Source organism: Denticeps clupeoides, chromosome 3 (genome assembly GCF_900700375.1).
Source record: "Denticeps clupeoides chromosome 3, fDenClu1.1, whole genome shotgun sequence".
Classification (NCBI taxonomy): domain Eukaryota; kingdom Metazoa; phylum Chordata; class Actinopteri; order Clupeiformes; family Denticipitidae; genus Denticeps; species Denticeps clupeoides.
In genome coordinates, this window is record NC_041709.1 from 20,004,677 (window position 1) to 20,026,658 (window position 21,982).

Here is a 21,982-nt window from a genome sequence, read left to right on the forward strand (position 1 = left end):
GGTATTGTAATAACATCATTACAACAGCCTCGTCAATAATTTGTAACTAGTTACTAGGGTTAGCAATCGTCACGTCTCGTTGTATTCAGTCTGATTTCATAGTGTTCTGGGCCTCGTCGTCGTTTCATGAATAGGATGAGCAGGATGAAAAAGAAAAAGTTCGGCGTAACACGAGGAGGCTGCATGAAATACATCCCACGCCTGCCACACTGGTCACCACAGGTAACTGGTTTCAAACTGGCGAATAAAAAAAAAAATCAAGTTTGTAATATAACCCGCTCTCGTTGTGAATGGAGCGCCAAGAAGAACACCCTGAAAATTATATTTAAAAATGTGTTTTTCATTTTCAGGTTTGCAGTGTTACGAAAAAAAAAAACTCTGATTCATCAGATCGCATATATGCGTCCTTTTTTTATTTAGGGGAGCAGTTCCCACAGTTCTTAGAGAACCACGTTTACTGTAATAACACGACGCTCTACGTACGTACGACCTTGTTTTTTTCTGTCTTGCGCGTTTATTTTTAACAACAGTGCGGCTGCGCGAATTTGGTTGCCAGGTATGTTCTTAAAACAAAAACCAAACAAACAAACTGAGCAGCGGCCAAAGTCACGTTGAAGGTACAAGCTCGTTGACAATACAGCGATGGCGTGTACACATACATATGTTCATGTATGTGTACGTATACGTTTTGTATAACGGCCCCATTCGTTATACAAAACAACATCCCCATCTTTACACTCCATACATGTTTGTGCTACGCTTCCTTCGTTTAATTTAAATATGCGGATTCAAATATTTAAACAACGTCCCGTCGGCCACAAGTACTGGTCGAATTCTTTTTCGCAGTCGTTTGTAAAACGACTCTATGCTCTATAACAGGTAGGCGTGAAAGACTCCAACCTGGCAGCCCCGGCTACGCTGTTGTCGTTGGTGACGCGGTTTCTGTAAAGAAAGAAGGGGGAAGGCGAGCAAGAGAGAGAGAGAGAGAGACAGACAGACAAACCGTAGACGAATTACCGAGGAAGCACCGTGCGGTCACCGCGGCGCTCTGATCAGGATAAAAACCCACCGGGCAGCAGATCCGCGCAGCGCCATTATATGACCCAGAGTCCGGCGCCCCTACTGCTGCCCTCCATGTGGGTGAGGGACCTACGTGTGTCGGGCTATGGCGAGAAAAACAGTTAGCAGGAAGAGGAAGGCAGAAGACCCGGCGGAGCAACAACAGGTAGGCGGAAACCGGGCTCCAGTCGGAGCCGATGCGGCCCGGCCGGGCCGGGTGGCCGGAGCGATCGGAGCCAACGCTGCTTCCGGCCGACCTTAACTTCCACAGACGCCTGATTCGAACCGCCCTCAGCGGCTGCTCTACCGGATCGTGTCTGTAAAAACTACCGCGAATCGGCCGTGTGACTGAACTGTAAAGGAGCCGGGAGGGGAGCGGGGAGGGAGGCGGCTGTCTGGCGTTTTTGGCGACGGCGAGTTGTCGCCTGCCGTCAACCCGGCACGCCGAACACACGCATCCGGATTAAATGGGCACGAGGACCTTGACCTCCGCCGCACGGTGTCACGGGAAGGCCGTTCCGCCACGCACGCCCCGGCGTGTGGACGGCTCGCCGCGGGCCATATGGCGGCGGTCCGCCGGTGTAGAACGTGGGCCGCAGATCGTTATTGGCGCGAGAAATACCTGTTTTTTTTTAAATATATATTTTTATATATATATACACAGGCGTATATAACGGGCCGGTCCGGGTTCAGGGTCTCCCCCGCGGAGGACCGACACTGTCCGCCCTCGTGTGTCCAGGCGGGTAAAAGTGACTCAACATGGCTGTCAGCGACACGACGCGCCGCGGCCGCCGTCTGTTCGTCAGACCGCAGGAGGCTGCGGCGCGTCGCAGCCGAACCGCGTCGTTTAATAGCGAAATTCCGCCTCGAATTGATTCATGCACCTATTTGGGGTTAAGTAAAGTGTTTCTTTTGCACACCTTGACTTGGCGCGTTAAAAGATGGACCGCATCGGCCAGTGCCACTCGGTAGCGTGACAGTTTTTTTACCCGATTCCGCCATGACCCCACTCAGTAGAAGCGTGTGTAAAGTTGCCCTTTTTTTCCACGAGGAGAGCGTGAATTGCGTCCTCTGCTTTTGTGGTAATTTACGTTTTGCCCGATGGACGGAATCCAGAGCTGGTGAAGATGCTGATGCTGCTCTGTGATGTATGGGGGGCATCTGGTTCTGGGACGTGCACCTGGGTTTTTACACTGCATTGCATTTTTAAAGCACATGGCTGCTCCCAGAATTTCATTTGCATTATTTTGGGGGGCATATTTTGGAAGGGCCTGCAAAAATGTCTGCGAAAGTCCTGGACGTAAACATTTTTTGATATCAGCTATTTCGGGTGTGTGTTGGTGTGTGGGATGCATTTGGGGTCATGCGTGACCTTTTCCCTCTTGTTTTTAGTGTCTGAATGCAGCTCAGGGGACTATTTCAACACGCATGGTGTAAATACTACAGCTTCCTTTTCAGACCAGGTTCAAATCGGAATATATTTGTCGTTGTATCAAGTACAACAAAATTATAATAAGGAAAGTATAAAAGGAGACAGCTAGCATATACACTAATATAATAGACATTTTTTATGTCTTATTTTTATTGAATATTAAATGACATGGGAAATTCACAGGTGAACATTTTCAGTGTAAATTGAAAAGTCAAACCTTTAAGGTAAAAAGCCCCCTCCCAAACACACAAACAGTCAAATAAAATAGGAAGAATATAATAACAGTCAATCATAAAGCTATAATGTAACAATTCCACAGATTCTGTTTTGTGTCTTGGAAGCGAAAGGTTAGGCGTTAAAACCCCAAACAGTGCTGTCAGAGCTACTGGTTCAACTAGGCTCGCAACACGAATGGAAATTGAATTATCTGCAACCAATAATCGTGTGAAGAAGTGCATGACCAAAACATATGGCTATGAGACATCTCTCCCAGGTCGGATCAGCACCTTCATAGATCTTGGGAAGCCTGACCTTAGTAAAATGTGTTTGTTGCAGAATTTTACACTGAATCAAGCTAAGTCTGTCATAGATAGATGATGAATGAACTCCATGTAAAATGGCATCCTGTTCCTCCTCTGACCTCACCCACTGAATTTTAATATTATCCACCAAGCTTCATGGGCAGGAGTGGGGTCAGGGAGGAGTCTATGGATGAGGTCCCCGGGAGACCCGGAAAAGGGGGGCTTAAATTACGGACAGAACTATGCACCTGCAAATACCTAAAAAAAAAGTGTACTTTGTGAAAGCTGCTGAGATGATGCAATTTTTTTTATTGATATACAAGTTACAGAATGTCCCAATACCCAAATTATACCACAAAGAGAAATAGCTGATATTGGAGCTGAAAAAGAAAGTCTGCGAGGGGAAAGTGCAAAAGGAGAAGGAGTGTGAATGAGTGCCGTCAATAAAGCAGGTTTACAAGAAAGTGGGAGAAAATTTGCTCCTTATACCCAGAGACGTGAGACCGTTTCTAACCAATCAGACCAGAAGGGCAACAGCGAAAGACTCGGTGGCAATTAGAAGAGTGATGAGTAAAACGAAACATATTCTGAACGAGTGTTGTTTGTTCTAACTGGTGTCATAGGGGAAGACTACCCAGGAAACCAAACTCAAATCTCTCCAATGCATAAAACAGGTAACTCCACTCCCCCGATCAAAGGCTGTCTCTGCGCCTAAAGAAATCAGGGCTTCCGTAGCAGATGTTATGGAACACTGCACATGACATTGAAGAGTCTCCTTAGGTTATAAAAAGTGTCTTTTCAATAAACCCTGTCTGATCCGGAGAAATAATAGAAAGCAAAACAGCTTCCTATCACATAAAAGTTATAAAAGTTTTACGTCCACATATAGTAAAAATAGGGCGATTAGCCTGAACACAGCAATGGGTCTGTGATCTTCTTCAGATTTAGAGATATCGAGGCCTGGTTAAGTGTTCTGATTAAAACAATTCAATCAGAAGAGGTTCTAATTTATCATAGAAAGTCCTGTAAAACTCCACCGGAAAGCCGTCCGGACCTGGACTCTTTCCGGCCTGAATAGAGGGTGTGGCTCCTTTTAAGCTCGCCCAAAGTAATCCAAGTCCACGTCGGCCAAATCTAACAGTCACATGAAGATGGACCGGCCTCGAGTCCGGTAATCTAGAGGGCAATGATCCTAAACAAATATCGTTCCAAAAAAACAAATCTCCCGTTAGGGCCGTGGATAACATTAGTACGTGAAAAAGATTTATGCATCGAAATGGCTACAACCCCTCGATTATCCCCGAAAAGAGGAGTGGGACATCTAACTGACCCATCCCTTCTGCGATCTAACGTGGCCGGAGAGATCTAAATGGGCCTCTAGGAGGAAAGCGACGCGTGCTCCTGGTTGTTGAAGGTGATTCGGCACCTTTCTGCGCTTAACCGGGTGATTTACGCCATCACACCTCCAAGTAATTACATTTACATTTACGGCATTTATCAGACGGCCTTATCCAGAGCGACTTACAATCAGTAGTTACAGGGACAGTCCCCCCCGGAGCAACTTAGAGTTAAGTGTCTTGCTCAGGGACACAATGGTAGTAAGCGGGATTTGAACCTGGGTCTTGTGGTTCACAGGCGAGTGTGTTACCCACTAGGCTACTACCACCCCTTAATCAATGTTAGACCAGTCCCCGATTGTTGTGAGAGCTTAAGTTGTGGCATTATTTATGTAAACCAGTGGGGATCAATAAATGCACATTTAGTGTGGTATGTAATGTCGAGCAACAGCAATACTAAACCATGAAAATAAAGGTGACCCTGCCAACCAAGACGCGAAACAATTCCCCAGAATACGGAAAAAAAAATGTTCACTCCGCAGCAACGTCTCGAGTAGACGCTCCTCAGGGCCTGCGGTGGGTGAAAAATGCGTGGAAAACACCGTGGTAACATTTTTTAAGTAACTCGGACAATTATAGCCTCGAAAGGCAAGTAGAAAAGCAGAACGTCAAGATCAGCGAGGGAGCCGGCCGACCGGCATCCATCTTCACTTGTGGCACCCGAGGAAAGCGCAGGCTTGAGATTTGTGTTCGCAAAGCGTAGTGTAGTCCCTATTATAAAAAGCGAGAGTACACACACACACACACATTCCATGCCTGCATGGTAAAGCTGAATGTACTTGCATGTTAACTCGTGTGCTATTGGGCTCGTACATGATGAATAAGGAAGAAAGCGTCGGCGAGTCGTGTGACGGTGACTCTCGACAACGCGCCGGGGGCCATGTGCTCGGGAACGTTCTCGGGAGGAACGCGTTAATCGCGGGGTTAATAGGAGGCCGCGCAGCTCCGCGCTCAAAAAAAAAAAAAAAACCCCGAGAGGGTTGTGAAATTCAAATTATTCAAAAAAAAAAAAGAAGAAGTAAAGTTCCTTGTTGGTTTGTAGTTGGCGTCTTCCTATTTACAGCGTCTAGACGTCCGTGTTCGCAGCAGCCGGCAGGACGGGCTTGTAGTGACGAGTGACTAAGCTGGCGTTTAATGGTATGCTGGTGGCGTACGCGCGCGGCCGCCCTACTTTGCTGGAGGATGTGGACCAGCGAGACACGACCGCCGCTCTTCGGCCGCCGGGGCCGAGTTCGCCCGCTGAGCTGGGCTGCCAGACGTGTCGCAATCACGACATTTTTAGGTGGGAGAAAAGGAATGAACCTTTTTTTTTTATATATTTATCATGAAAATATCAGTGGATTCACAGCAACGGCGTCTGTCATCTCGTGCCACGGCAGCTCAGAATAAGAATAATCAGGGTTTTGTGCAGTTGGCCTCAGCGTCTCCTCCCCTCAACCACCCATTGTCAACAACCGGCCTGGCAAGAAGAGCGCTTCGGAGTCGTGACGCGGGGTTACGTGAGAATCGCGGCTTTTTTTGTGTACTCTCTCTGTCAGATACCCTCTTAATAAAGTGAAGTGATTGTCACATGTGATACACAGCACACGGTGCACACAGTGAAATTTGTCCTCTGCATTTAACCCATCACCCTGAGTGAGCAGTGGGCAGCCATGACAGGCGCCCGGGGAGCAGTGTGTGGGGACGGTGCTTTGCTCAGTGGCACCTCAGTGGCACCTTGGCGGATCGGGATTCGAACCGGCAACCTTCTGATTACGGGGCCGCTTCCTTAACCGCTAGGCCACCACTGCCCCACTGCCAAGAGGGTTACAACTGCCCTAACCACCGAGGTCCCCTTGAGCAGAGCACAGTCCCCACAGTCCCCACAGTCCCCACACACTGCTCCCCGGGCTGCCAACTCCCCACCAAGGGTGGTGGGTGAAATGCAGAGGACACATTTCACTGCGTTTCCTCTGTCCTGGCTGTGCATCAGAATGACAAAAGCAGTCACTTGAAATTTTCTTCGCGGATTTTGGGTAAATACGTGATGAGTAAGTTATGCTTTACCTCCGGATGCACTGATCCACCTGTCTCAGTTCCAAAACTGATATAAATACCAATTTTCGATCAGGAGACTGGTAATCTGATACATGAGAGCTAAATACTGTTGGTCAATATAACACTTTCACAAACTCATCTATACACTTGTTAAATACACAATACTATACACTCATACATACACCACTGTTGTTTGTTCAATTTTAAATGGGAAACTTGTGCTTAATATTATTATTCCAATAAAGGAAATTTGGCAAAAAGAAAGTGAACCATCGCAGAGGTCAACTTTGAGAGGCCTGCAGCCGGCGTTAACTGAGAGAGCGTTTAATAACCTGCAGTAGATCAGTCATTATTTGATCAGTATTTCATACGCGTATCGTATTGGTGCACCCCTAGTTTCACAATATGTACTGAACCTGTGTTTTTGGAAAAAAAAAAAAAATCTATATATTGATAATTGATATGTGCCATTAGTGTCATATCTGATGATCAGATATTATACAGACTGTGGTCCACCACCCAACATCCTGTGGTCGTGCTGGCCCATCGGTGCCCGCATGATGGTTGGTAGTCACACCTCCTTGAATCTCCATTTTCCTCCCTGGTCTCCAAAGGCATGTACACACGGCAGGTGGATTAGCGACGGAAAAATGATATCTGCTGCAGACCATGTCTCAGTTATAAGGCTGTTTTTATGAAGTGAAATTTATTTGTGCAGCACAGCACACGGCAACACAACGAAATGTGTCCTCTGCTTTTAACTATACCCCTTGGTGAGCAGTGGGCAGCCGTGAAAGGGGCCCGGGGAGCAGCGTGTGGGGACGGTGCTTTGATCAAGGGGATCTCAGTGGCACCTTGGCAAACTGGGATTTGAACCCTTTGGTTACAAGTACGCTTCCTCAGCCACTGGGCCAACACAGCCTTCACATTTGATGTCTGTATTCAGTCAGATGTTCAAAGAAATGTAACCTGCTTCGTTACATGCGATATTCATGCTTGGGGCAAAGAGACTAGCCGTGTTCAGGTCATATTTTGCTCTGTTGTGCCCTCAGCTCTGGACTTTACTTTCTGCATGTACGTGGAGGCAGGGGCAGGGGTGAAGTCCTCAGGGTCTCAGCTGCCAAATGCCAGTGGCCCAGTGACGTCCATTTTCTGTTATCCTGGCAGAGCGGAGACAAGTGAATAGACAAATGGGCCTTTGTAATGTGCAACATAATTATTGTAAACAGAGTTATTCTAGGAATAAGCAGAACCTTCTTCCCAATGTGTAATTAGATCAGTTAGCAAAGTCAGCATTTTCCTCACAAAAATAAACAGACAGTTGTTGTAGTGCATGGGCTTTTCCAAGAAACGCTTAGTCTTTTATTTTGCTGTTGATTGAAATAATTTCATATTTTTTAAATCAAATAATCAAATAAAAAACTGGTGTGGTCTGCATAAATATGCAATATCATATGAGTATATAATATCTCTTTGGATAAATTTTATAAATGTGAGCACAAAAGAACTGGACATGAACATGGAATTTCACACTCAACGGAGTTGGATCATTTCAAGAGTCAACATCAGTTGGATCATTTAACTGAGCGTGGTGGACTTGAAGCATCCTGATCAGTGTTTTGTGGCTGTTTGTTAGCCGGCTGTATGGTTTCATTAAAGAAGACATTCGCACTTGGTCCTTTACTTACTTTACTTCATTTAGCAGATGCTTTTATCCAAAGCGACTTACAAGAGGAAGACACCAGCAATTCTCGTTCAATTTCTATAGAATATTGAGTTTACAAACTAAGAGCCCTGATAAGGCCTAACTTGTCAGCGAAGCGCATGCTCAGAAATGGTTAAATTATAATTTATATATATATATTTGTATTGTTTGTGCAATGTGTACGCATGTGCGTGTGTAAGTGTTAGATTTGTCTGAAATATTTTTTGAATAGGAGGGTTTTCACCTGCTTCTTAAAAGTGGTGATAGTCTCGGCTAGTCGTGTGGAGGAGGGCAGGTTGTTCCACCAGCCAGGGACAACAACGGAGAACAGAGATGATTGGAATCGGAGACCCCGTGAAGAGGGAATTTTTAGTCTCCTTTCATTTGCAGATCTGAGAGAGCGTGCAGGAGTGTAGCTAGGTAGTAGTGTGTTGATGTAGGAGGGCGCAGTTCCATTTACAGCCTTGTAGGCGAGCATCAAGGATTTGAACTCAATGCGAGCAGCTACCGGGAGCCAGTGGAGGGAGGTAAGAAGAGGTGTGACATGGGTGTATTTTGGCTGATTGAAGATGAGACGGGCTGCCATATTTTGGATCATCTGGAGTGGTTTTATGGTGACTGCAGAGGCCCCAGCCAGGAGAGAGTTACAGTAGTCGAGTTTGGAGAGGACCATTGCCTGGACGAGGAGCTGCGTAGCCTGTTGCGAGAGAAAAGGCAGAATCTTGCGAATGTTGTAGAGAGTGAACCTACAGGATCTGGAGATCAGGATCTGGTCCATCACTACTGCTTAAAAATGGTTAGATTGGGCAAAAAGGGAAATGTGCAGATTGTCATTAAACCACAGTTACAGTAAGTTACAACCTACCAGTTACAGTAAGACACGAACAGACGCTTGGCCTGTGACTTAATTTGTAGCCAGGTGGCCAAGTCAGGAAGTGTATAAGTCCAGTACCAGACTGCAGGATGCCTCGACTGATACAGTATTCAACAAAGCTGTCTCTGTATGAACGTTTGCAGAGCAGCCTGTCAACATGGGAGCCGCACATAAGTTCATAACCACTCTGGCCTTGAAGTGTCTGTAGCATGATTACGAGAGACTTAACTGACTGGGCGAAAGTGTCAAAGGCATTTTGACACTGGGTGGTAGTAGCCTAGTGGGTAACACACTCGCCTATGAACCAGAAGACCCGGGTTCAAATCCCACTTACTACCATTGTGTCCCTGAGCAAGACACTTAACCCTAAGTTGCTCCAGGGGGAGACTGTCCCTGTAACTACTGATTGTAAGTCGCTCTGGATAAGGGCGTCTGATAAATGCTGTAAATGTAAATGTATGTGTCTGAATGCCCCTCCCTCTCTCTTCCCCAGGTTGGATGGTGCGGGCCGGGGGTGTACAAGCGGGCGCGCGTGTCGTCGAGCTCTTCGCGCCACGCGCAGCAGTGGTGGTGCAGCCGCCGCTCGGTGGTGTGCGCGTTGCGCGGCCGGGAGTTCCGTCCACAGCAGCAGCACGAGTGCGGACTGCAGCGCAGTTTGCGGGGCTTCGCCGCCGGAAGATTACCCAGCATCCTCCAAGAGAGGGAGTTCTCCCTCGGACGCCTCAACAAGGTCTTCGCTTCGCAGTGGCTCAACCACCGGCAAGTGGTGTGTGGGAGCAAGTGCAACACGGTGAGTTTTCTGCGTTCGTAAAGATAACGGGCTCTGCTATATATATATATATATATATATATATATATATTTTTTTTTTTTTTTTTTTTTTTTTTTACGTTTTTCTCTGAAACAGTCGAATTTCTGTCCCTCATCGGAGGAGACATTTCATTTTCCGAAACGGGTTCAAGAGTGAATTTCTCTTTTCCGCGTCTCTGTGTGGACGCCAGGGCAGCTTTGTTTGTGAAAGCGCTGACGCATTAGTGTCACGTAACTCATCGGGGACGCCCTGGGAAGGCGTAAGCAGGTGATTCCCGCAACATAAAACCAGCACCGGCCGGAGATTCAGCACTCGCTCATCGAGTTCACATCAACACCCACTCAACTCTGCTATATAAAGTAAAGCCGCTTCCAGACCGAACTTTGCATGAAAAAAAACCTGGGAAACCACTCTTGTGCCGCACAAGCCATAGATTCTAATGAGTTTCGGATCGATTCAAAGTGCCTACCATGTTCAGTCTGAAAGCGGCTCGAGTTCCCTGACATATCAGCCCAACCTCCAACCTGACCTATAACCCTGAACGCGTCATACAAGGTTTGTGGATAACACGCACCGAAACCTCATTCCATTTCCATTTACAGCATTTATCAGATGCCCTTTATCCAGAGCGACTTACAATCAGTAGTTACAGGGACAGTCCCCCCCTGGAGACACAATGGTAGTAAGCGGGATTTGAACCTGAGTCTTCAGGTTCATAGACGAGTGTGTTACCCACTAGGCTACTACCACCCTGTATTTAGGCCCTGTCCACACGACGCTTTCTCTGAAATGTTGTCGTCCACATGGAAACGCAGAGAACGCACCGCATACACAAGACTCATTAAGCAGCATGAAGAAATCCAAATGAAATCTAATGAAGAGACTAGACTGGAGACGTGTTCTGGCAGTTTAACACACTAGACCGAAACAAGCCGCGAGAGCGCTGAGTTACAGCGCCACTTACAGGCGTGGAGGGGGACTAAAACAGCGTGCGGGACATTCCCTGCGTCTCCGTGTGGACGACAACATTTCAGATAACGCTCTCGTGTGGATGCAGGGTTTCACAAACCGCTTCGTGTGGACAGGGCCTAAATACACAACGTTATACACAGTATTAAAATAAGAAATATTTCTGCATCAGCTTTTTTGGTTACAACATGTCCAACAGGAATTACAATTCCAATAATCGAAACGGTGCAACAAATATCAGGTAAAATATATCATGTCATCGTCTCCTTTCCGTTGCTCCTGTTAGGGGTCGCCACAGTGGACAAACCAGTCTGGTTGTCTTTACAAAGACTTGGCAAAAGTGTTATGCCGGACGCCCTTCCTGACGCAACCTTCCCTGTTTACCCAGGCTTGGGAACAGCACCAAGAAACACAGTCACATATGTCCCCAGTGACTGGGTTTATAAAAATCATAAAAATCTAAGTTACAAACCAGAGTAAACAAAATCATTATATAAACATAATCTAATCAAGAATCGATTATTGTTCAGTGCAAAAAGGATCAGCAAATAGTGACAGTTCTATTGGCAGAGGTTAAAAGCAAGTTTAACTTTGACCATGTTGACAGCAGAGGCACCCGTTGCTCTGCCCTTCCCGTGGTCGGCCTGCTACCGGCTTTTAATATCCTACAACTAATACAGAATGCAGCAGCATTGCTGTATGCACAACAAAATGTGTCCCCTGTATTTAACCATCGCCCTTGGTGAGCAGTGGGCAGCCATGACAGGCGCCCGGGGAGCAGCATGTGGGGACGGTGGCAAATAATTAGAACCACCAACCTTCTGATTACGGGGCCGTTTCTTTAACCGCTAGGCCACCACTGCCCCCGACTGGTTTCTAACCTTCCCAAATTCTCCCACACCACCGCGCTGCTACGTTCCCTCCACTAGCTCCCAGCAGCTGCACGCATCAGATTCAAAATACTGATGCTGGCCTACAAAGCCAAACATGGAGTAGCACCATCCTACCTCACATCCTATTACACCTCGCACTGCACCTCGTATACTCCGAGCCCCCAGTACTGCTCGCCTGGTCCCTCCATGAACTTCCCCTCAAGGTCAGAACAGCACAGTTGCTGAGTATTTTAAAACGGCATCTTAAGACATCTTCTTTAGTGAACACACTACTAACTTTGTAACTTTCTTATAGTCTGACTTATGCAAGAAAAACTACAACCGAGTGAAATAAAATGATTGTATTCATGGTTTGAGTCCTGGTGAATCAGAACTTTTTACTTCATTGATGGTAATATGAAAACACGTTGTAAGTCGCTCTGGATAAGGGTGTCTCCCAAATGCTGTAAATGTGAATATTTCACTGAATAGTCAGTTTCTCATGTTGACCAATACCCCATCCAATTATGGGTGTTTATTTGATCTATATTTCATTTACATTCCGGATTGGTGCATCCCTATTTGAAACTTCCATTGGCTTAAATGAATTAGTCCCTAATTTTGGTCATTATGCACAAGCGTTAAATATTATAATACTATTGTGAGCAAATGTTGGCAGGGTGCATGCAAAGAGTGTTTCAGTGTTTGGTCCTTATTGAAATGAACTTTTCATGTCAACACTCTTCAGTGTGATATTCACTTTTGTAAACCTCATTCTACAAACCAGCACTTTTACACCTCAGCACTGCTATTCATACTATCATACTTTGCGTTTGTTTTTTTGCTTATACAGAGAAGTGCTTTAGCCGCAGATATGCTGACTTTATGGGTTCTTTCCAGAAGGCATTCAAAGGCATGTTTGTATAGACCAGATCTGCAATTTGGTTGTGATTTTATGCACAGTGGCTTTTAATGCTTGTTTTTGTGTAATGTCTTTTGGTTTTTTTTATATATATATTTTCTCCTGTTTTTCTCCAGTGGATTATTTTTGCGATCAAAATGACTCCATTAGTGGCTCGTTCTCTCAAAATTGGTTATAAATTTAGCGCTTTTCTTTTTTCCTTTTGTAAATCCCATCTAAGGTCTACTTAGGTCTTGTAATGCACTACAGTGCGAGATAAACATTATTGACTGGCAAATAAATTCTAAAACCCAGGCTGGACGCAATTTCCATGTCCGGGGGAAAAGAGGACATCTAGTCACCCTAAATGGGACTTGTCTCTCTTCTTCCTGCTGGCTATTATTGATTAAAATGATGCAAAGGTGACAGCAGTGTTGCCACGTGTGGGGAAATACTTGCCACAAGCAGTTGCTGTAGAATAGTTGTGACTTTATAAGAAGGGTTTTGGGGTAATTTATGCAATAAGATTAAAAAATATGCAGCAACTGAAATGTTGCTTCTCTAAAAATTCTTTATTTTCTGTGTGAAGACATATTTCATCAGTAATTTTTTGCGATGTGCTCTAGTTATTTAATCTGTGCATATGGTCTCATGCACTTGCCATGTATTATAAACAGCATTGCTTCTATAGTCCAGAAACCTAGAAAACATTTTTTTTTTATGCACATGAATGTGATGAACCAGAGGGATTTAAACGCAGGGTTCCAATTGGTAGTTAAAATTAGGGGTGTCTAAACTAAGAATCCTGTCTGTGTGTGCTGGTTTTTAGGATAATCTTTTGGTCCGCTGTTCCGAAACCAGATGTGAGTTGTCCTCTTCGAATTAGCATCCTAAACCTGCTTGCACACTGCCCTTTCTGAACAAAAACGGGGCACACTTGAGCCCACAATCTTGACATTTGTATCTGTGCTGTCAGCAGGCGTTTTAAATCATTTTGGCATGATTGCTTGTAATATGCCTTAGCTTCTAAATCGTGCCCCTGGTCTGATTAAGCATGTTAAAATCAAGATTTGCAGCAGATCCTGATTACTGCCGTAATTTTAAATCGGGTTGTGATTTCCCTCTCCCCTCTCCCCAAACAGCTGTTTGTAGTGGACGTGTTGACGGGACAGATAACGCGCATCCCCATGCTGAGGGATCGTGAAGGCCGCACTGGAGCAGGTCTGGGCTATGGAGGTGTAGGAGGGCAAGTCCTGCCTGTGGTGCCCGTTGTGGCCGCTATGGATGGGCAGCAGGGCTGTGGGATCCACGCCATCGAACTCAACCCATCTGGCACTTTATTGGCCACTGGTGGAGACAATCCCAACAGCCTGGCCATTTACAGACTGCCCACCCTCGACCCCGTGTGTGTGGGGGATGTGAGTACCTGTCTCCCTTTTTTCCCATTTGGGATGCAGTAGAAAGCTACAATGAACTTTGTAGATTTGTGGTACCGGGAGCACTTGATGATTTAGTTTAATTTCAGCGTTTAACTCGTGCCGTTTGTGTTATATGGTTGTGCTCTACAGGATGGACACAATGACTGGATCTTCTCCATAGCTTGGATTAGTGACAGCATGGCTGTCTCTGGTAAGTCTTCTGGTCTACTTTGTTTGAATTTTTCAATAAACCCTGTGTGACATTTATGTATCCAGTTATTATTTTATACAATTTTATTTTTATTTGTTTGTGTGCAGTTTTGTTGGATGCGTAACTAATGAGTAATGAGACGTTTTGTATTATTAACAACTAGTTACTACTAGCCTGCTTACTACTATGCCTAGTTTATCGTAGTACAGTTTACTAAAGTGTGTAAAATTACTTCTATTTTTTCGGCCTGTTATTTATGGCGCCTACATTTGTGAATGGGGAAGATAATTGATAATGCACCTAAATATGATTTCATCTTCATTTTCCCCACTTTCCCTCTATGTGTGTGTTTGTGTGTTCAGGATCACGGGACGGCTCCATGGGCCTATGGGAGATTTCCGAGGACGTGCTGAGCCAAGCAGAGTGGAGGCAGGATAAAGATGGCTTACCAGGCTACTCCCACATTTCCCACCGTGCGTTAAAGGACATCCCAAAAGAACACACCCACCCCTACAACTGCAAAGTGCGCGCCCTGGCCTTCAACAACAGGCACAAGGTCAGCATCCCCCCCTTTTTATCCTCAGCAGTCGTCGGGTCTGTGTTTTGTGTGCGTATGTGTAGTCCACTGCAAATCTGAGTTTGTTGGGAGAAATGGAAACCTGCCTAAAAATGTCCCACGAACTGCAGGACTGGTTGTGAAGGCCCTTCTCTGCTGATGGTTTCTCCTTGTTCTCTCTGTGCAGGAGCTTGGGGCCGTCTCGCTCGACGGCTATTTTCACCTGTGGAAGGCAGAGGACAATCTGTCCAAGGTCAGAGAACAGCTATTTGTTTGTCTTTCTGTGCCTAGTCTAAGCTGTTGGACATCATTTCAACATCTATTTGAAGAACATTTTTGGATTTTGCAATTTATAGCCATCCATCAGTTTTATGAAAAGGATCATATGAATGAATTGGTGCTCAAATTAATGCCTTGAAAAGTTATATAATTTTATTCACGGGTCTTAAATTTCATTAATTAAGCCAGGTTAATAAACAACAGATTAATAAACATTGATAAACAATCTGATACAACATCGTCCATTCACTTCTAACAAACCGGGCAGCATTCGAACTGCTTGTCAACACGGTCAGACTCCACCCATGATCTGAGAATAACACTTAGAATGCTTTAAGTGCTTTTAACTAATGTTGGTGCTCGGTGAAGGAGTCATTGTGCAAAACGCGGTTCGTGGCTCGGAACCACGACGTCACGCGGCAGGGCAGTTGTGGGGTCCCGCGGTACATTTTCGTCCACGGTGATCTTTTCACGGTTTCACTTCAAGAATCATTTCCTGGGTAATAGAGGATAAAACTGTGTGTGTGGTGTTTTTAACCCATTTCTGCGACCGGCAGGCAGTTTCAGACGTACAAAACCAGGAAGTAAACGTCACGGCCAGAAAGCAACTTGCGGCACCTTCACAGCCATGCCTTTCAAGATAAAATGAAGATTTTTGAATCGTAGAATGCTGAACTTGTTGCCTCGATGTCGAGCAATTCTGGTGTTTATGGGATGTTGTGGTAAAGAGCTGAGCATAAAAGTTTGGGTTGTGAGAAACAAAAACCTTAATTTCTTAAGCATTTTAGTGCCGGGTTGTCAATTAGAAATGTGTGTGTCTTAAGATGACACGCGTATGTACCGAGTTTGGTGCTTAAAAGTTTGGTTAAACTAACTTTCCACAGAAAGAACATTTACACGATGCTTTTGAAATGTCAGCTGTAAGTCAGTGTTCAGCATACAATAAAGTCCTTATCAGTGCTTCAGATGGAACCTCTCTGCAAAATCCGGCCCAAATTTCACGTGATTTTGATTAACCGTGTCTGAGCACAATATGGAAAACAAAAAGCTCATCGTTTCTGCGACCAGTTGGTGGCGCTATACAAAACTGGCAATATTTTTACATGGGTGTGACCAGGGCATTACCCTGAATATGCCTGTGAAATTTGAGGATGTTTGATGAGGATGAGTGTGCAAAATAATCCTTATGGATACAATAGGGCCTTTTCCCCTGTAGGGCTTGGGCTCTTCATATGCCACTTAAATTTCATTTAAAGTGCTCTTAAAAAGTCTTAAGTTTAATAGAATTCCTGGGGGTACCCTGGGTGCTGGCCTCCTCATGGATTGTGGGTGGTATTCCTGTGTTCCAATAAGATTTCCAATAAAATGTATGCGCCTGTGTGTTGCTATAGGAGCTGTCCATTAAGCTGCCGCACTGTAAGGAGAATGTGTGTTTGGCCTACGGACTGGACTGGTCTGTGTATGCTGTGGGGTCTCAGGCTCATGTCTCTTTCTTGGACCCACGACAGTCACCTCAAAACATCAAATCAGTCAGCTCCAGAGAGCGTGGCAGTGGTGAGTGTACACACACACAATTCATTTAATCATTAGAATATTTTTGTACTCTTATAAATCATACTTTTGTGTTTTTAAACAACTATATCTAATGTTGTGTTGTGCAACATGAAAGGCCTCTTAAAATGAGCAAGCGATTTGCTGTTAATCCTCACAAAAAAGGTTTTATTCATACTTTTTCTACGAAACATTTATGTACATAAAAAAAATGTTCACAAACATATTAACCTCCTTGTTTTATTTTAATAAAAAAAGAAATAGTGGTGTACCCCCTGCTATAGCCCATCTGAGTGAGGTGCAAAATAATCCAAGTACGACTATTAATCCAGTAATCCAGTTTCCACTTGTGAAATGTGTTCTTGAGGGATTGGTGTATTTGGGATTGAATGCTTTGTGCCCCGTGGATAGTGGATTTCAGCTTCTTATTATTACCGTATGTATGTGGACGCCGTGTTTTTTACATGAGTCAGATGCATTTGCTTTCCTGTTACTCGTGGTGTTCATATCAGTTAACAATCATAAAAATTTGATACCATGTAGAAGCTCCGGATTTGCTTGGAGAAGTGCAATTCATGTGAGGATGCTTTCGTTTCTGGAGCTGCAGCATTGACGATATAGTATTATATAGTAGGCTAGGTCTGGTTCACAGTGGTCGGCAGTGTTGGCCTAGCGGTTAAGGAAGCGGCCCGTAATCAGAAGGTTACCGGTTCGAATCCCGATCCGCCAAGGTGCCACTGATATTTGTGCACAAAAGTGTGGGCATTTTAGACTAATGTATATACACTAATAAGTGATAAAGTGAAGTGATTGAACACTGCAGCACAGCACATGGTGACACAATGAAATGTGTCCTCTGCTTTTAACCATCACCCTTGGTGAGCAGTGGGCAGCCATGACAGGCGCCCGGGGAGCAGTGTGTGGGGACGGTGCTTTGCTCAGTGGCAACTCGGCGGCTCGGGATTTGAACCGACAACCTTCTGATTACGGGGCTGCTTCCTTAACCGCTAGGTCACCACTGTTTAAAAAGAACAAATGCAGTATGACAAATGACATTTAATTACTGTTCAACAAAGTGCTCAACAAAGTTTGCTTTTGTACACCACTTACATGTAAATATGTGCAAATAACTATTTCACAATATTACACCTTATTTTGTAAAATAAAAGTGCTTCATGTTTGAAATCAACATAAAGACGTATCAAATAAATAAACATTGAGAAGTGAGAAAGTGAAGTGATACACAGCAGCACAGCACACGGCACACAGTGAAATTTGTCCTCTGCATTTAACACATCACCCTGAGTGAGCAGTGGGCAGCCATGACAGGCACCCGGGGAGCAGTGTGTGGGGACGGTGCTTTTGCTCAGTGGCACCTCAGTGGCACCTTGTCGGATCAGGCTTGAAACAGGATTCGGCAACCTTGTGATTTACGGGGCCGCTTCCTAGGCCACCAGTGCCCCAATTGGATTAACTTGCATTATGGTCTAAAACCAAAACAATAAAACCAAGATAATTTGTTTGCATGACTAAGAGTTTGCTGAACTTTGCCGTTTGTCAATTTTGCGTACAACCGATCGGGGAAGTGGTCCGGATTCGACACTGACAGCCTCTTTGACAGTCCCGCCTCAACAGGAAACACGTGTAGTGGTCTGCAGCAGCCTGAAATCCGAATTATCTGCAATTCCATTTTATTTTGTCGCATTCCACTATTCCACGTCTCGGAAATCATACAGCCCTAAATAAACCTATGCATTCAATAATAAAATAGCACAAGGGAGGGGACGGGGGTTTTTAAGAATGGGGGTGATTTCAACTGCCCTCCTCATCCCCCTCAACTTGAGTACTGGTAGTAGCGGCATCATCTTCCGCATGTGCACCGTGTCATGCTAAAGCACTATTACTTTTATTGCTGCTTGTTATATTGTTACGGTTCTGGATATAGTATGCCGTGTCCTTATACTAACTGCAACCGAATCCGCACCCAGAACCCAACTGCCTTGTTGGTTCATGCTTTGCTGCAGTTGAAGGCAAAGCAATGAACTGAACAAATGAACAAAATGAAATGAACAAAACAATGAACTGGGTGATAGTAGCCTAGTGGGTAACACACTCGCCTATGAACCAGAAGACCCAGGTTCAAATCCCACTTACTACCATTGTGTCCCTGAGCAAGACACTTAACCCTTAGTTGCTCCATGGGGAGACTGTCCCTGTAACTACTGATTTGTAAATTGCTTTGGATAAAGGAGTCTGGTAAATTATGTAAATGTAAACTGTTTTTGTACGAGTCTGCATTTATTGATGAACAATTATTTTATTGATTATTTTACTGTAAGCTTTTCAAGCATGATAACCCTCTCCTGCGCCAAGAAAAGCCCTTGTATAAACTTTTATAGTCAGGCAATGAAAGTAACATTATGCGCTCACAACCACGAAAGCTGGAGTTTAGAGGTTAAATCAGTCACTAGTTCTAGGTCATCTAAGCAATTATTGGTTTTCTCTTATGCACAGTTTTAACAATTCCTGCACATTTTGTGATATTATTAGTATTGTAATATCTTTACTAAAATATAGTACCTCATATTAACTTCATAGCTGCTGTACACTGTTAATGATGGTGTGAAATTTGGTGTGTGTTTTCAACAGGTATCCGCTCGGTGAGTTTTTATGAGCACATTGTGACCGTGGGCACGGGTCAAGGCTCCCTTCTGTTCTACGACATCAGAGCCCAACGTTTCCTGGAGGATCCCTGCTGTCCTGGAAGCGGATACAAGCAGCGGGCAGGAGAGAGCATCCTCAAGCTGACCACTGGCAGAGGCTGGCTGGTACGACACAAAATCTTGCATAAATTTCAGCACTAAAATACAAATAAAACATTCACCTATTCAATTTGAATGCATCCTTCCTTGGGCTGTTTTAGCCAGTGCAGTGGCCTGTGTTTTTATACTAATTGTATACTATACTATTGTATACTATACTAATAAATAAATGTTATATGTGTGTGTGTGTGTGTGTGTGTATATATATATATATATAACATTTTTCTCAATTCATAATGGTACTGAAAGTTGTCTGACGACGCATGTTCATAGCTTTTTGTTATTGTGATGAGGTTGTGATTTATTCTTGCTAATTTCCTCTCTGGCTCTCTCCACCAGAACCACGATGAGACGTGGAGGAGTTACTTCTCTGACATCAGCTCTTTCCCCAACGCCGTCTACACACACTGCTACGACTCTTCGGGCACCAAACTCTTCGTGGCCGGTGGGCCGCTTTGTTCCGGCCTGCACGGAAACTACGCCGGGCTCTGGAGCTAGCGCCCATTTTCTTCATCGCCCCCTCTCCTTCTTCACACCAGAGAAGGATCACCTGTCTGCCTCCCTCCTTCAGTCCCACTGCGTTTTATTCCTGCGTTCATTCCTCTGAGCCCGACTGTCGTTCCGAGTGTAAATATAAGTAATGGGCTGGGCGAAGCCCCTCCCCGCGTCTCTGATTAGCAATGGAGAGGGGAGGTACAGCAGCCTAAATGGTTTTACCTAAAATAACACTAACAGATATTAAAATTTCTACAACCACACCCAGGGATTGACCATCTTCTGTTGTTTTTTTATTTTTATTCATTGTTATTGTTTTCCCACCTCCAGTCATTGAAAGCAATGTACCCTTCAATGTTTTCAGTTTATGGTGTGGTTCAGACATTGTGTGTGTGTGTGTGTGTGTGTGGCAGGCCGGAGAAGTGTGAAGAGACATTTTGTCACAACAGCGGAAGAGAGAACGGGGAGAGACATTTAGACCGAGAACCTCTCTCTACGAGAGAGAGAGAATGCACAAAGCGTATACGGAACGAGCCAATCCGTGGAGAAGAGGGCGAGATGAGAGCCAATCGGGCGGCAGCAGGGACAGTTCCTCAAAAATGCAACAGTGACTGTTAGCTTCACACACATGCTGTGTGTTCCGGATGTTTTTCCTTCCCATTTGTAGTCTAACTTGCTTCCCTTTAGTGGGATTTCAAGAGTGTGTGTGTGTGTGTGTGTGTGCGTTCGTGTGTATGTGTGTGTGTGTAATTCCCATTTATTTATTTTTTTCATCTTACAATCATTCGGCTCACGGTCTTTTGGCGCCGTCTTTGTCATTCATATTGCATGTCAGTGGCCTTTTCCTCTCTTCTTTTGAGGAAATGGTTTCCATCTTTCTCTCTCGCTCTCTCTTCGATCTCCCTCTTTCTCAGTTGAAGAGAAGAGGTAGAATAGTGGTGACTGTTGCCTTCCTGCTGTCCTTCTGTGAAAGACAGACAGGCTGACTTCGCTTTGTTTTTTTCCCCCTTAGAGTTTTGAGTGTTCATTTCAGTGCTACTACCAACAACGTAAAAAGGAGAGTACACATTTCTGATCACTGCAATATAAAACATTACATTTAAAATGTATTTATATATATATAAGTGCATAAATGTTTGAAAATGGAATGGAGAGGAAACGAAACGTACGTTTTACGTCTGAGAGAGAGAGAGTGTGTATGTGTGTTTGTACACGTCATGGTGGTGCCCTTTATTTTTATTTTTTTTTTTATACACACTTCATGAATGTTTTTACAAATTGTTGACTGAAAAGATATTGTATGATAACCACAGGAACCAACATAGAAAATTCAACAACACAAAAACAAATAAAAGTTTATTGATGTATTTTGGTTTCGTCCAATTTGAATGTGTGTCTATTTGGGACAATAATTTGGCCTCGTGTGGCTTAAAAAAAAATTGTAGATCACAACTTGTCCATCATCCTTATAACAGACGTTCTCTTGACCGTAACGTGATTCGGTAAGAATTCTCCGGATTGGTTACGAGCAGCTGACTTGTTGGGAAGCGGCTAGACTGACTTTCACTCATTTGTTCCATAACTCTATTAATATTAATAATAATAATAATAATAAATAATAATAATGATAGCTGCTCTTATTTAACAAACAGCTCTCGCCGGAGAGCGCGCGTCTGCTATACTGACTTTCACTCAGGCCGATGGCCATTTGTTCCATAACTCTATTAATATTAATAATAATAATAATAAATAATAATAATGATAGCTGCTCTTATTTAACAAACAGCTCTCGCCGGAGAGCGCGCGTCTGCTATACTGACTTTCACTCAGGCCGATGGCCATTTGTTCCATAACTCTATTAATATTAATAATAATAATAATAATAAATAATAATAATGATAGCTGCTCTTATTTAACAAACAGCTCTCGCCGGAGAGCGCGCGTCTGCTATACTGACTTTCACTCAGGCCGATGGCCATTTGTTCCATAACTCTATTAATAATAATAATAATAATAAATGAGAGCTGCTCTTACTTAACAAACAGCTCTCGCCGGAGAGCGCGCGCGCGCGCGC

At 44.4% G+C, this 21,982-nt stretch overlaps 1 protein-coding gene across 1 annotated transcript; it reads left to right on the forward strand.

Moving 5' to 3' along the window:
- Positions 1-943: 943 nt before the first annotated feature.
- On the forward strand, positions 944-21,276 carry dcaf12 (DDB1 and CUL4 associated factor 12). The gene is made up of 9 exons (XM_028974481.1): positions 944-1,225; positions 9,519-9,815; positions 13,719-13,994; positions 14,145-14,205; positions 14,568-14,761; positions 14,949-15,014; positions 16,432-16,594; positions 19,241-19,419; positions 19,753-21,276. The coding sequence occupies exons 1-9, from the start codon at positions 1,166-1,168 to the stop codon at positions 19,909-19,911; spliced, it is 1,455 nt and encodes a 484-aa protein (XP_028830314.1). The 5' UTR covers positions 944-1,165; the 3' UTR covers positions 19,912-21,276.
- Positions 21,277-21,982: the final 706 nt, after the last annotated feature.

Bases quoted from the DNA above. Each gene is read 5' to 3' on its own strand.
- dcaf12 (XM_028974481.1), top strand. From the start codon at position 1,166: ATGGCGAGAAAAACAGTTAGCAGGAAGAGGAAGGCAGAAGACCCGGCG. The intron at 9,816-13,718 runs GTGAGTTTTCTG...CTCCCCAAACAG, and splicing joins GTGGGAGCAAGTGCAACACG to CTGTTTGTAGTGGACGTGTT. The intron at 19,420-19,752 runs GTACGACACAAA...TCTCTCCACCAG, and splicing joins CCACTGGCAGAGGCTGGCTG to AACCACGATGAGACGTGGAG.